Source organism: Magnolia sinica, chromosome 19 (assembly GCF_029962835.1).
Source record: "Magnolia sinica isolate HGM2019 chromosome 19, MsV1, whole genome shotgun sequence".
NCBI classification, from domain to species: domain Eukaryota; kingdom Viridiplantae; phylum Streptophyta; class Magnoliopsida; order Magnoliales; family Magnoliaceae; genus Magnolia; species Magnolia sinica.
In genome coordinates, this window is record NC_080591.1 from 48,049,596 (window position 1) to 48,064,560 (window position 14,965).

The 14,965-nt window shown below is 40.0% G+C and overlaps 1 protein-coding gene across 2 annotated transcripts in view; it reads right to left on the minus strand.

Annotated features, from left to right (window-relative positions):
• Positions 1 to 8,898: 8,898 nt before the first annotated feature.
• Positions 8,899 to 14,965, minus strand: part of LOC131235328 (mRNA-decapping enzyme-like protein) — a 33,815-nt gene continuing 27,748 nt past the window's right edge. The window contains exons 6-8 of one of the 2 annotated variants that reach the window (XM_058232466.1): positions 13,328 to 13,451; positions 11,424 to 11,891; positions 8,899 to 9,143 (exon numbers count right to left, since the gene is read on the minus strand). In XM_058232466.1, coding sequence (XP_058088449.1) covers positions 9,087 to 9,143; positions 11,424 to 11,891; positions 13,328 to 13,451 — 649 coding nt within the window. In that variant the 3' untranslated portion in view covers positions 8,899 to 9,086. Of the gene's footprint in view, positions 9,144 to 11,423; positions 11,892 to 13,327; positions 13,455 to 14,965 lie in introns of both variants that reach the window. The other variant, XM_058232465.1, reaches the window with a different exon arrangement.

The window sequence follows — 14,965 nt, forward strand, 5'->3', positions numbered from 1 at the left end:
ACTTGTTCAAATATGCATGTTACAGTCTTCCGCTTGCTTAATCACATTACCTCTGGAGTATAATATGCTATTTTAGTGTAATCTCACTCATGTTTAATGCACAAATATGAACAATATTTAAACATCATTATCTATGTTGCATAAGTGATGTATTGGATCTCGAGAGTTGAGCTTTGTTCGACCCTCGATTTTCGAAGCGTTACAAGGTGACCCTGTGAAAACCTTTTTATGGTGAAAGCCAAAATTACGAGGATAATAATTGTGGGAGTGGAGTAGGTGTGGTTGTTTTAAGCACCGAACCACTATAACTCCTTGTGCCAAGTGGTGAATGCCTTATTCTTTTTTGTGATTGGATGTTATATATTATTTCATTCTTGTGATGAATGTTGTAATCATTTTATGTACTTTTGCTAGTTTGAAAGATTGATTCTAAAGAAATTCGTGAAATAATGTTATCCTGCCAAATATTTTATGTGAAGGTTGTCCTACGAATTATTTGGAATCAAGGTTTCAATACTCAAGTGATTGAGATTTTTGTAATCTTTATATATTCCGCATTTATTTTGATTATTTGGCATTGTCTTATTCACCCCCCCAGGACATCGTTAGCACTCCATTTTAGTTTTCCTCCTTTAATGCGGCCCAGCTTTTTCTCTATTCGATGATAAGTGACAGAAGATAGAGTAGTTGATTGACACGAAGACCGCTTGAAGAGACTGCATCCTCGGCCGCTCGTCTAGCGTTGAAGCTTGCCTTTGATCATAATTGATATAGGGCGATATGTTCATTCAAGAAGGAAAGATCTTTTGGAACACCCATTTCCTTGGCTTAAAAGGTGTATTTCCTCTCTTTCAGCTCTTTTACTAGCCCTACCTGATAGCACTGCAGCATTCTCAGCATGGTTCGGTTGAATTGATGCATTTGAATGCACTGCAATCGACCATACGAGACTAGTTCATGCGACCTGCTCATCATTGTAGACTCCTCATTAGCCAAATCTTGCTGCCAAAGGTACTCCAAGTTCCTTTGTTTAGCAAAAGTTAGTTTATGGAACTTGTCTCCTATGACGTACAAATGCTTCATCATTTGAACAAGCTTCCCGATCGTGGTATTCGATTCGTCCACAGATGATGTATACATTGCAAAACCATTGGCATTAAACAATAATGAGGAATGAGAGTATTTCTTTAGCCCCCATTCAAAAATCTCTTTTAAATAACGTTCGGCGCTTGCAATAAAGGAAGAAGAATTGGAAGCCATGGATGTATAGCGGAACATAAAAAAGAAGAGCATGTGAATTTAAGAAAACACCAGATTTCATTTAAATAGGGAATCCAGGCACCCCACGACCTATAGTTATCATGGCGATAAAACTGTTGCATATTCCGCACAATTAGGGGCACAGGGCGGTTAAGGGTTACAAGTTCGGGATCAACCCACATTTTGCCAAATTTTTATGGACGAGTCAACAATCAGTTGCAAATGTGAGAAGTGGAAATTAAAGGTACAATGAATGATAAAATGTCTTAACAGGTGTTTATATTAATAAAGCTATTACAAATTACAAGTCAAAAGAGGCGAAACACTGTAATCGCCTTCAAGTGGCCTTTCGTAACTTGTAAGGTAGCATCCCTTTTAGCCGTCGATCGAGATATTTAGCCAATGACTATTGTTCGAGAATGCACAACAACTGCCAATTGGGTAACCCTCTTGCGTTGAAGATGTTCAGAGTGTTTTCCCGCGAACTCTTGCTTCAGCGTGATCAGATCAGCCTCCAAAGTCATGGTCATAACTTTCAAGTTCTCCAATTCGACCTGAGAAGTTTTCAATTCAACGTTCTCAAACACGAAGTCCTTGGCGATGATGTGTGTAGAGGCTCTTTCAGACTCAACCGTAATTCGCTCGGCCTCAAGTCGATCGACAACAACAATGATGTGATAACGTGCCTTTAGCAGCCCTGGGAGTTCTTGAAGGCCAAGTACCTTGTCAACCAAGGTAGGGTCTAACCAAGAGTGGACATGGTATGACTCAACCAATCGATTGAGTTTGTCAACCGACTCGGCATCAAGGGATCCTGCTAGCCCCATTGTAAGAGATCATGAAGCTCGGCCTTAACATCTTGCAAATTGTCTAAATGTGAATGAGATTCGGCCATAGCTATGTCTCCAGCAAAGGCCTTCTTAAACAAAAACATGATATCATCGAAGGGAGGGAGATCTTTACTATTGGAGATGGGAGCATCATCCGTGAATGTGGGTTCTAGGACATATGGTGGATGAGAGCTGGGCTCAGCAGTCTCGACCACACTTAGCTCTGCAACCTCAACCGTCATGGTCTCCTCAGTCTTGATCACTGTTTCGTCCATTGTTGCTTCGACGGTCACGACCTCTACCTTGTCTGAGACAGAGATCTCTTCGACTGGTAGGGGAGCTGGCGCTACAGGTGGAGTGAAAACTTCTTAGTCGATCGATGAGGGAGAAGTGCTTCATTCCCTTTTTCCTAGCTGGTGCGTGGGGACTGCGGGGGATCTGGATCATCTACTTTGAGTCACTAGGCAGAGTACTAACTTTAGGAGGGCTATTAGAAGGGAGGCCTTTAGCACTGACAGTTGCTTCCGAATTAATGGTTTGGATCTTAGTGATCATAGAAGCGTCAATCTTTAGTGGTCGTTGTTGTGGTTAAGCCACAACTATCTGTTTATCTGCGGCCATTAACTCTCGAGTAACTATGAAAGAAACAACGAAAGTCAGTTGATGCAAAAAAAAAATAATAATAATAATAATAATAATTTTAAAAAAAATCATTACAGTTAAATGTATAAGCGAGCGATCTCCACCTAAATCAGATCGGACATCGTAGACGAAGGGTCAATTATTAACGACATGATGATTTTTTATTATTCTTGTCAGTGGTCGAGTATAAGTAGAGATTGGTGGCGGATTGGGACAATAAGGGGTGAGATACCTCTCATCGAAGGGTAGGTCAAGATTATTTAATCTTTCTCTATCTCGCCACCATTTATTGAAATGAACTTCCTCAATCTCCAGGAAGCCTTCCTCAATCTCTTTATTGAAATGAACTTCCTGGTGATGTTTCAAGCCTTCCTCAATCTCTTTCAAGTATTCAGTGAAGGAGAGATCGGGCCAGTACTTGGTTTTGAAGTGTGTTTCAAAAGAAAATACAGCCGCAGGCGAAGAAGTACCTGATCGCCGTCGAGGCCCGGTGGCCACTGTTAACGGTTGATCATCTATTATTGGAGAAGGTTTGAGAGAACTGACACGCCGAAGAGTGAGGACTGGCGCCTTAAGGGGAGGAGCAAGTGGAGCTCCCAAGTCCAAAATCCTCTTTGGGGCCGCTAGAGGATAAAGAGCCGATGGAGCGAGGGCAGAAGCCCCAAAATCTTCCGTCAAGACCTCTTGGCTTGGTGGGGCAGCAACCTCGGTCGTTCGAGCTTTGGGGGGGGGGGGGGGGAAGAAACGGGCGATCTTGACTCTGGCTCGCTTATGTTCTTAGCCAGTGCGGCGACCAATGGGGCAGCTGCTCTTTTCTTCCCTTTTACCTCCAATTGTAAGGTAAAGTGGCCGATGAGCTTTGTAGGGTCTTTGTTATTTGTCAACTTGTCATAGTGATACTCCCACTAATCGAGGAAGATATTCATTACCTATGGTAGGTTGGGATTGCTGGGGAGCACTAGATCATTTTGTCTCCTTGCGGTAGGAAGAATGAAGAGATGAATAGAGTCTCGCATCAGTCTCCACTCGGCGATCGAATGGTGGTTGGTTGTAAGTTTTGTGAGTCAGGGGGCAGGGGATGCATTGGACGAGGCCGAATTACAAAGTAAATAGCTGAGGGTAGTACTGCTCAACCTCGATTAGTATTTTTGCCTTGCTCAATTGTACCTCCATATGGAAGGTCTCGGCTGATAAGATAACTCCCCAACACCTGTTGCGACTGAGTCACAAACTCCTCATCATTTGATGTGAACTGACCGGTGAGCCAGCTTAGGCCATATTCTCCCTCGAAGGAAGGCATGAAGGTCTTACTCTTATTAGTCTTATTCACATAAAGGAGGGAAGATAGATATCCATCACATGAAAGATTCTCCTGAGGGGAGTGGAGAATTCTCTCACCATACAAAGTGTAGGTTTGGTCGTCATGGATGGAATGTTTTAAGAGAGAGGGGTGAAAGTAAGCATAAAACCACATCTGCAGGAGCCACAGTGGTCCTCCTACGGAGTATACTACCTTATGGGTCATCTCGTAGATCCCTGTATATAAGTGGTCGAGCACAAAAGGTGCTAAGGCAAGTTTGTAGCCTTGAAAAAGTTATTCGGCCAAAGCAATGTATTCTATGGTAACTTGCTAAGCATTCACACATAATAGATGGCGGCAAATCCAGAGAAGTAAAAATATCACATGCTCATCTTCATCGACCAAGCCATCGATCTTGAGATAGGCCTTCATGAAGTTGGCGTAGGCCTTGGCGTTCTTGCCAAGGAAATCTTTGTGTAGCCTGGATACGAAGCTTGGATAAACTGTCATACTGAATGACAGCAACTGCGTTAGAGTCGAGACATCAATTACGGTCGGGCTTATTGGACCACAACCAAGAAAGAAGGTGTTCGTCAACATGCTCCAAAATGTCGAGGCAGCAAGAAGGAGAGGGGTTCACTGGATACTCTCAAACAAAGAGCTTAATGCATTCATAGATGCCAACCCTTCTCCGGGCATCCTCATATTGTGAAGATACATGAATGAACCAGGATTTCCAATTCTGAAGAAGCTTCGGCCACGTCCTGGGACTATTTAGAGCGTTCGCGTCATCAGGGACAGGTCCAGAGTGAATCAACAAATTTTCCCCAGGACAGATTGGAAAGAACGGATACAATGCATAAACCTCCTCTTCTTCTGTTGCAGTGGAGAACGTAGGACCCAAACAAAGGTAATCACCTAAGGGTGATTCGAAGACGATCTTCTCAATGCACTTGTCTCTAAGAACATCTATCACAATTATTAAATCTATCTGATTGAAGGAATTAATGGATGAAGAAGAGGCAGCTATGGTTAGGAATCAGAGCAAGAATGCTAAGTTTTTAGGAAGAAGAAAGTTTGAGACAGAGAATAGAGAATGAGAGTGTAGGAAGAGCAATTTTCGAAATGACGCTTATATCAACTGAAGGGAGGAAGCATTTATTATACCATATTATGGTTTTGTTGGAATCGATATAAGGACACATGTCAATATGGGGTTTCTTTGTCGCCTTGATAAAATGCGACTATCGCTGATACATTACGAGGAGTCGGCCGAATGCGGTTAACGCCCAAGTGACGTGTGTACACAATAAATGTGTCACTAATGAAGGGTCTTACGCCGTTGTCACCTTTCTGACAAAGGTACAATGACGTGGAGGGCAAATGTTCATCTCCACTGGCATCATTCCCTGCCATGACCAATCAGAGGATGTTACATGTGATCTGTATGGATACACATGATAGGTTCAGAGATATGCAGATATGTACGAACGAGATTTCTCATTAAGTAGAGGCGGGACATATCAGGTGGTGTCGTGTACCACAAAATTAAAGCAACCGATGAGGAAGTGATGGTGCTTAAACCGTTACATGACATGTGGCAAGAAGAGAAGCACAGGAAGCGAGACGTTGGAAGCATTCAAAAGGTAATAGGGAAAAGTGGTTACGGCAATTGTCCGATCGTGTAAAAGAATCCAAAATGGCTAGATCCAAGCTATAAATAACAAAGCAAAGCAATAAGGAAATTGGTCCAACCCAACCTAAACACACTAAATCTATCTCTCAAATTATTTTGTTGATTTACTTTCCATAGTGTAATCATTTACTTTCTTTGTTAAGCAAATTACATTCATTAGTGTAATTTTTACTTTCCAAGATTGTCAATTTACATTTCTTAGTGTAATCTGTAGCAGTAACTAAGTAGCTAGTAATTATAGTTGTTATTTGAGTCAACGCCCACACGCTGGACTCAGCTCATCCATCGGAAATGTGTTCTTCAGTTGTTCCTCGCGACCGACTGTAAGGATTTTTTTCCCATTTCATTCTCTGTATTGGTAAGTCCTTTAATACGGAAGGCAAAGGTGAAACCCATTATCTAGAATGAACCCCACCCGCTAACTATCGCCTTATCCAATTTACACATTGAGCGAGTGACTGAATAGCATCCGATCTCTCTGGATCTTAGTCATACACTACATGTCTGCCTATCTTGACGCTTGGGGTCATTGTTATTCAATTCGAATTGGGTCTACAATTCCAATTCTGGCACGCTAGTATACAACAGCGAAAAACTAATCCCATAGTCAAGTAATCAAATAAGCGTAGTCTTTTGTTTATGGTACATCTGAAATGGGACCCACTCTTCAGGCGACTCAGACAATGATAAGAACCGACATCCACGCTTGGGCCATCAGCCTGATTTTCACACTATGAAATCTTCATCCCAAAAACAAGCTATCCAACGGCTCATATGTACCACACATTTGATGAAGGTTGACTATTGAACGTTTGGGCTTCTTTTTTTTTCCCGTCTTAACCGTTTATATTTTTTAACCCATAAGATTGGCGGATTACGATTTTCCTACCTGGTAATTTCCAGTTGGTAGACCACGTACAGTATGACCATAGTATCATCAGTACGATCCTAAAGGAGTGGAAGACTATATAATAATAATAACCTTCAGCCCACTTTAGATGATGTGGCCTACCCAAGGAGCGGAATCATCCTGTTTCCAACCAGATAGAATAGTCCATATTAACATATGTTGTGTCTGCATCTTCACAGACATCTATTTCATCAAGCCTCTGAGCCTCTCTCCGAAATAATGCCATATCATTACACATTACATACAAGGCTTCAAGAAAGAATAAATCATCTTGATTGAAACCTTCGTATCCTCATTTCAATCTGTGTCCATCAGATATATGCTACCATAGAAATTAAGTCGTGGAAAAGAATTAATTTTTTTTAAAAAGGTTACAAATTCGTTACTCAATCTCAGTCTACCTTTTGGTGTTATGGGATGGATCTATCAAAATAATTCTTGCCAACCTTTTTCTTTCTTCTATTTTTTTATTTTAAAAATGCCCCACTAAAATACCCATCGTTTAATACATAATTGGTTGTCCATCCCTTTTATAGAAACCAACCAGTTGGATAATCAAATATTCCCTGCTCTTTTATCAACATTTATCTCTCCTCTCGATTGTGTTGCTTGCAAATGAGACAAATGACTTGTAGCAAATCTGTTTTAAATTTTCTTTGCTGAAGAATACTGCTGCAATGGACCATTTTGACAAAGCCACATCATCGCATGTAGAGCTGGGCACAGGATGACTCGACTCGGCAAACTCAACTCGTCTGACTCATTCAAATCCGACTCGATCTGAACCCAGTGGGTGAGTCTATTCGAATCAAGTTGACTTGGTCCAATCCGGACTCAAATTGAGTCGAGTTTGAGTCTCCCAATAACTTGACTCAACCTGAAACCCAAGTCGGTACTGACTCGACTCGATCCGAAACTCGACTCGTACTTATATATTAAAAATAACTCAGATCTGACGTTTCAGATCTGAGATGCTGTGCAGCTGATGGAGAGGCTGCAATTTTGGCAAGTGATTCTAGGTTTTGAGTTGTGATTTCAGCCCGTGAAGACCCACTGTACCCGATCCAACTCGGTGCCTACTCGACCCAACTCGGTGCCTGCTCGACCCAACTCGGTACTTCTGACTGGGTCAAACTCGGTCTGGATTGGTCCAGGCCAGACCCGGACTCGGATCAGGTCAGGAATGCTGGACACAGTACCGAGACCGGTCAAGTTTGGATCAGGCCTATTTCAAAACCAGATTGAGTCGGGTCAGCCCTATTTCAAAACCGAACCGAGTGGGGTCAGCCCTAACTCGGACTGACTCGATGCCCAGCTCTGATCACATGGCACTGTTGTCCAAACGTTGGTCCAGCGGGTAATTTAGCTAATTTTTTTTATTTTTTATTTTTTTATTTTTTATTTAAAAAAAAAAAACGATCACAATCTACTTTGAATTGCAAAACTTATAATGACCAAATGTCTAGGATCATCAAATCACAACTGTTTCCAAGCATGGCTCATCCAAGCCACAGACTGCCAGATCAACGGCTCCAACCACCATATGTTTGCCGCATGCTAGAACCATGCTTTATATCATAGATTCATAGTTCCAAAACTCAGCGAAGCCCAACCAGGTCAACTCGACTCCACGCTTTATATCGAAGTTCTAAAACTCACGGAGATTTTATGTTTTGAAACCATGCTTTTAACTTCCATCCAGCATATACTAACGAGGAGTTGCATAATACATGGTTGATATGCAGCCACTCAGCACTTGTATTGGTGGCATGTACAAGTCACACACCAAACTAAATTGTGAAACCCAAGTCACGGTCCAAAAATCAGATTGTTTGAACAATCCTAACCTCTTATCAGTGGATACCTGTTTGTCCAAATAGGACCATTGGATTTGTTTAATCATAATCAAATGAGTGTAATTTTTATTTATTTTTTTGGCCATTACTCATGCCTCAGTGGCAGACTCACAAGAGTTTCAACACGCGGTCATGGGTTTGAATACCAATTGTGGTGTGAGTGCGTGTTTTATAAAAAAATAAAAAATTAGTGTAATTTTTTCATTGATGGTACATCTAAACTGGATAACATAATTTGGGCAGTTTAATTTGACTCAATTGTATGCCACGTATGCAATTTCTAAGTAATTTACAAGTGACTGCATATCATCGATCACCCTGCCCGAGCATTGAAGCTTTTCTCTATACCAAAATAGCATTCCTCTTCATACTCGGCCAGCAGTCCACATATGCTTTTCCAGAAGTGGGGTCCAAACAAGAGATGTCCATAATGGCAATCACAAGAAGTAAAACGAGGTATACAAGTGAAGTTTCTCCATCCTCAAAAGACAATGACTCAGCAAAAGCTATACATGAACAGGTCTTATAAACATTTGAATTCATCAAACTACATCAAGGAAAACTCGGCAGCCCTTGACACTCCTCGGCAAGGTCATGAATAGTGCGCATTCAGAATTTCTCGGTACACCATGTCTATGAAATGATTGTTCTGTCACACAGCAAAACAATGAGATTAAAAGGAGGTTAGCATCAGAGCCGCTTCCATCGAAAATGTAATAAAACAAAGCAGTCCTGCAGTTAGGAAAGGAGGAATGCTACTTAGGGCTGTCAACGGGTACCCAGACCACAGGTACCCATTGGACTCAACTCGATGTTAAAGTACGCATTACAATTTCTCAGACCCGTTTAGTAATCAGTTGGATTTGGGTCTGTCATTTGGACCCAGTAGAAAACCAGGTCTGGTCAGGTCTGGGTCCAGTTCCAGATTAAAAAGGGGATCAGGCCAGGCCAAATTGGGTCCAGTTAATTTTAGTAGTAATATTAGATATTTTAAATATATACTAATTATTCTAGCAAGGGAATGAGGTTTACAATCCATATAATGTTGCATGTGTCAAACTATCATACAGGTGCGTCATCTAATTCATCCATTTAAGTGGGCAAACCATGTGAATATCCTTATTTGATGTGGGCACAACCCAAACCTGACTTGAAACCAGGATCTAAAGACCCAACAATGGCCACAAAGTCATCATAATCGTTACCATGTCACAAATCATAGCAAGGCCTGAATCAAATCGTATCGCAAATCATAATCAGGAAAAAAAAAAGAATAAATTATAAATACGAAAAACTAAGAAAACAAATCAATTATTCATTTTCCATCAATATACAACAAGAAAGTAACATATCATGACATTATCAATTGAGAATGTATAACTCAATGGACTTCAAAATAATGTTCCCTCAAAAGCATAAAAGTTGTCATGTTTTAACGGCAAAATCATGAAGTGCAATTTCCAAACAAGGACTTCAAATTTTTTTTTAATTAGTTTTCATTATTAAATAAAGAATCTAATAAAGCTTGAAGTATATGCTCTAGAAAAATCATAAAGCTTGAGTTTAAAATCACAAAATGGAACTCTAGAAAAACAGAATTTGAATTTAAAGTACGCAGAAAAAATTAATAAAATAAGTATATGCTCTTTAAGTTGAAGTCAAATTCTAAACACCATTACTGCAATAATTATATGCAAATATGACTGCAATCGTTCATAAAAGATTCTTGATAGGTCATTAGATCATCAATTTGGTATTTCGACCGTTTAAGAGGTAAGAAATCATAGAAAAATAAAAGGTTAAATATGGGATCCATCATTTTATGTCTTATAAAGAATTAAAATAAAACAATTGACATGTTTTAAAAGATTATTAAAGCCTCCACAAATTTAAAAACATGAAATGGAAGCCAATAAAACTTAAAATAAGAGAACAAAATATAATTTGAATTGTAAATCAGTAGTTGAATTGTAAATCATGGCATTCAAATCATAGAATCGTAGAATCCATCCAAGAGGGATTCAAAGTGGGATTCAAGTCATTTTATTTAAGATTTGACTTCAATTGTAAATAGTAAAATAGTAAACCGTAGGAATTTGAAAACAATGCTGATGGGTACCTCAAACCCAATCGGATCGGGCTCCGGGTAAAACAAGACCCCGGACTTGAAAGCACCCGACCCAGCAAGACCCAACACTGATTTGACCCCGTCTGGGAACTCTAGGATCCGACCCATTGACAGCCCTAATGCTACTTAATTTGCATGTTCTGTGGAGTTCCTCGAAGTGCACCCCAGAATATCATCTCCATTGTATACGTGGAACAACCGCACCATGGCAATGACCATTGACTGGATGGGCCAAAGCCCGCAAAGCTAGGTTATAGGACAACCAGAGCAGTCTGATCACTGGCCTCCAAACAGAGTTGACTCATAAGCTGAGCAAAAAACAAGCAACTTTCCACACTCAACAGGCAAGCCCCATGATGATCAAATGGTCAGAATTGCCCAATCACTACAAAATATGAATTATGGCACCTCAACATGGTAGCTCATCAGAATTGTCCGAATCACCATGTGCTGGACGTGTTTGTGAAGCACACTTCATAATCAGAAACAATGATTGGTAAGCCACTGCATGGATAGGCCATTTCCAAATTTCAAAGTTATTCAACAACTTAGCTTCACTCGTTGAATGCAGCAGGCCATTTTTGGGCTCACAACTTTTCTTGACCATCCATTCTGGTAAAAAATGAGACGGCAAGATTTGTTTAATCTCTGTGAGTTTCAGGATAGGGCCCTTTCACATGGTGGTTCATCCATTCAATGATTCTGATCTCCCAAAAAAACATGCCACATGTATAGCCATTTTCCATAGAAACGTGCTGCAGGTTTTTTTTAAACTAATAATAAATAAATAAATAAGCATACCTGTGCAAGCCTCACAAGCGCATCGCGGACTTTGTCTCTTGTAATCACCGGCCCATAAGTCGGATTCGGAGTGAGAGATGGAGGTGGAGCCGGTGGTGGAAAGGGCTGAAGCATTGGAGTACCATAGGGGCTCTGCAGATTCACTGGAGGATTAAGCGGGGGAGCTGTGGGCATGGAAGAAGATGTAGGTGGCATCATCAATGGAGAAGAGGAAGGTGGTGGCGCGAAAAAGGAGAAGGGTTTTACAAGGTTGGTGGGGCGGTTGCTGCTGGCGATAGAATCTGGAGGGTCCAGGCGGGGTAACAGAGGAGTCGATGAAGTTGGCAAAGGAGGAGACGGTGCGTGCAGGGCAGGCAACGGGGAGGGATTGGGACTGGGCGCGTGGGGCGTTAAAGATAATGGTGCAGGAGATGGGTGTTGCGGCCCTGCAGGTCCTGTATTTGAAGCATTGCCCATGTTCATGGCCGCCTGTCGAACAAAATGCCGCCATGGTCAAATGTCACAGATTAAGTCTGCTCACAAGACAGATGCATGTAGAATAAAGTGTGCATATAACAGCTGTACAAAATCGAGGAAGGTGGATCACCAAATGACACGATCTATTGGGGCGACTGTGGATGCCCGCAGTTCAAAAAACTGCACCAACTAGAGAATCCTATCCAACACTTCTATCCACTGCCAGTCAATGTTGACTCTTTAAGCATTTTTGCCAACATTCCATTTTAAAGGCCACTACAGACCCACAGGACCATCTGAGTAATGTCATTTGAACTGTGGTTCATCAGTGGGCCTCACAAGATGGAAGGTCCCAATCCACCTTCCACTTGGAAATGCAATGGTGGGAAGTTATTGTGGGAGTTCCCACATAGCGAAAGGACTTGTATCATTTCCTTGTTAACCAAAGCTACATGTATTTCCACATTGCCCAATGACTTTTTTTCCTCCGATTAGCAACTTTAGTATGTGGTTGGATAAATGGAATCCACACACAAATGGAAATTGTTTTCCACTGACAAGCAGTTAGGCTGTTTGGAATTTTTGGATAAATGGATTCTACACAGTAACCATTACTCTAATCCATTGTCAGATTTCTCAGGAACAAGAAATAAGGTACCAGTTGTCGAATGCAATTGAGGATTCCAGTTGCTATCCAAACAGGCACCCCTTTTTGCCTTCCTATTCCTCCAGTGACCATGGAAACTATCATTGGGTAATCATTCACGTTATACATGGAACCTAAACTGAATCCACATATCCAAACACACAATTAAAGGCCTTTCCACACCAAACAGGGAATATCTTATAAATGCGTCATGGCATATATTGAGACACATTACACAAGAAAATATCAACTCTGCATTTTAATAATGGACACAAATCCCAAACTACAACACACATGGAAATTAAACGATACCACCCATGCAACAACTGCCTGATTTTGGTAACATCCAATAACCACTCTAATGAGCAAGCCACCAACAGTAAGAGGTAATTTACAATGCTCAGCAACCAGAATTTGTTTTCTTTCTTTTTTGAAGGATCAGCAACCAAATCCATTTGGATTGCATAAAGACAGGTAGGACCATCCCACCCAAAAACCATGCCATCCAATAATAATTTGACCTACAAATGTATGCATGGAATGTAAATACAACCACCGGTCTAGCCGAACAGGAAATCTTTGCACCAATCAGATGGTTGGGGTTTGATAGATTGAGGATACCTTTGGCCAAAGACATCCATGGGGCCTACAGGATGCATGTTTTGGAACATTGAAAGATGGACCCCACCTGTTCAGGATGCTGGCCATATGAGGCTGGGAATCCAGGTCAAACATTGAATGCACCTCTTAAAATAAAATAATATATTCATAGGTTCCAAGTAAATGCTAACAAAGTACATACACTGAAGAAGTTCACAAATGAATCATCAGGAACATCAGCAACAGTAGCAGCAGATGATGATGACGGTTCTAGAGGGCCTTCCATCACAGCTAAAGACGGGACTGCTTCCAATTCCTCAAACTCACTGCTGCAAAACAAAGATTTGAAAAGAAAGGGGGGAAAAAAAGGACATTGTTTATTCACCCAAGTTGATGCCAGAAAAATTAGTTATGCAAACTACCAGTCCATAGTTATTATCTGGCACCATGAATAACAGAGGAACAGAAGCTTTTATGCTGCACCTTCAAAGCTAAATTATATAATGATATCCAGAATTCTGAAGAAGGAAATGACAAAGAGCTCCGTTTCTGGTTTACAATGGAAGAGCATGAGGGTCCTGAATACAAACATGTTGCGTACATAACATCAGTACGTCACAAGGTGAGATATTCAGACTCCACCATCCACTTTTGGTAAATTTTAAATAATAGGTGAGACTTGCATGCAGTAGAAGTGCCTAGAAGTTTCTGGGGAAAAAAAATCTAGAGGAGTTTTCAATGTTCTAGAGAAGTTTGGGATGAGTCTAGGTAACTCTAGAAAGATCTAGAGGAGTATGAAACACTTCGGGATTGAAGAGTTCAGAGCTCTCTAGGACTCAACTATTCTTTTAACCAGATGTATGGAAAAACATGCAGTAGTTTCTTGAACATGTATGTAAGTACAAACAATTCCATATTTGAAGCGAATGACACATTTCCATAAGCTTTCCAGACCATCGTCAAGCAGGCAAGACCAACTTTCACCAAGATTAATCAAATGCAAGCAACTAAATACCAGTACCTGTATTATAAATGGGTTTGCAAACCTCTTTCCCATCAAGGTGTCCTGTATCGGTATCGGTTGGCGTAACGGTGACCTCCAAAACCGATACGGATACGGGGGCGTAGGCAACATAGGCTGGGGATGACCCCATATGCCAAAACCTATTGGATGAGAAAAATAATAAATATTAAAATAAGACACATTATAATAGCATAATAATTTATGAAAATTTATAATAAATTGATTAATAATTATCAAAAGATTAATTAAAAAAATTAAAAATCTTACACTTGATAGTCATTTAAAAAATGGAAAATTATTTAAATAAAATATTTTATAATTTTTAATTTAAAAAATAAAATCACCCCAAAATTAAAATCAATTAACTTAATCTATGTAAAAATAAATTTAAAACCGAATTTAAAAATATTTTTCGAATTTTAAAAAAGGGGGGAAAATCGTTTAAAAAAAATTAAAAATTAAAAAATGGCACCCCAAATTTGTCAATCAATTATAAATATTAAATTTATCAAATTATATTACTAAATAAAAGTCTTAAAAAATGATTTTTTTTTCAAAAAAGGGTAAATAAATGGTTAAAAGAAAAAATATTAAAAAATATAAAATGGATAGCTTAGATCATACATGTGAATGGTTGATCCAATCACATTAAAACCGAATATTAAAAATATTTTAATTTTAAAAAAACCAAAATAAATGGTAAATAAAAAAATTAATAAAATATAAAATGGCACCCCAAATCTGTAAAATGCACATTAACATGTTCTACATGATTAACACATCACATGGCATTATGCTTAAACAACTAAAGATACA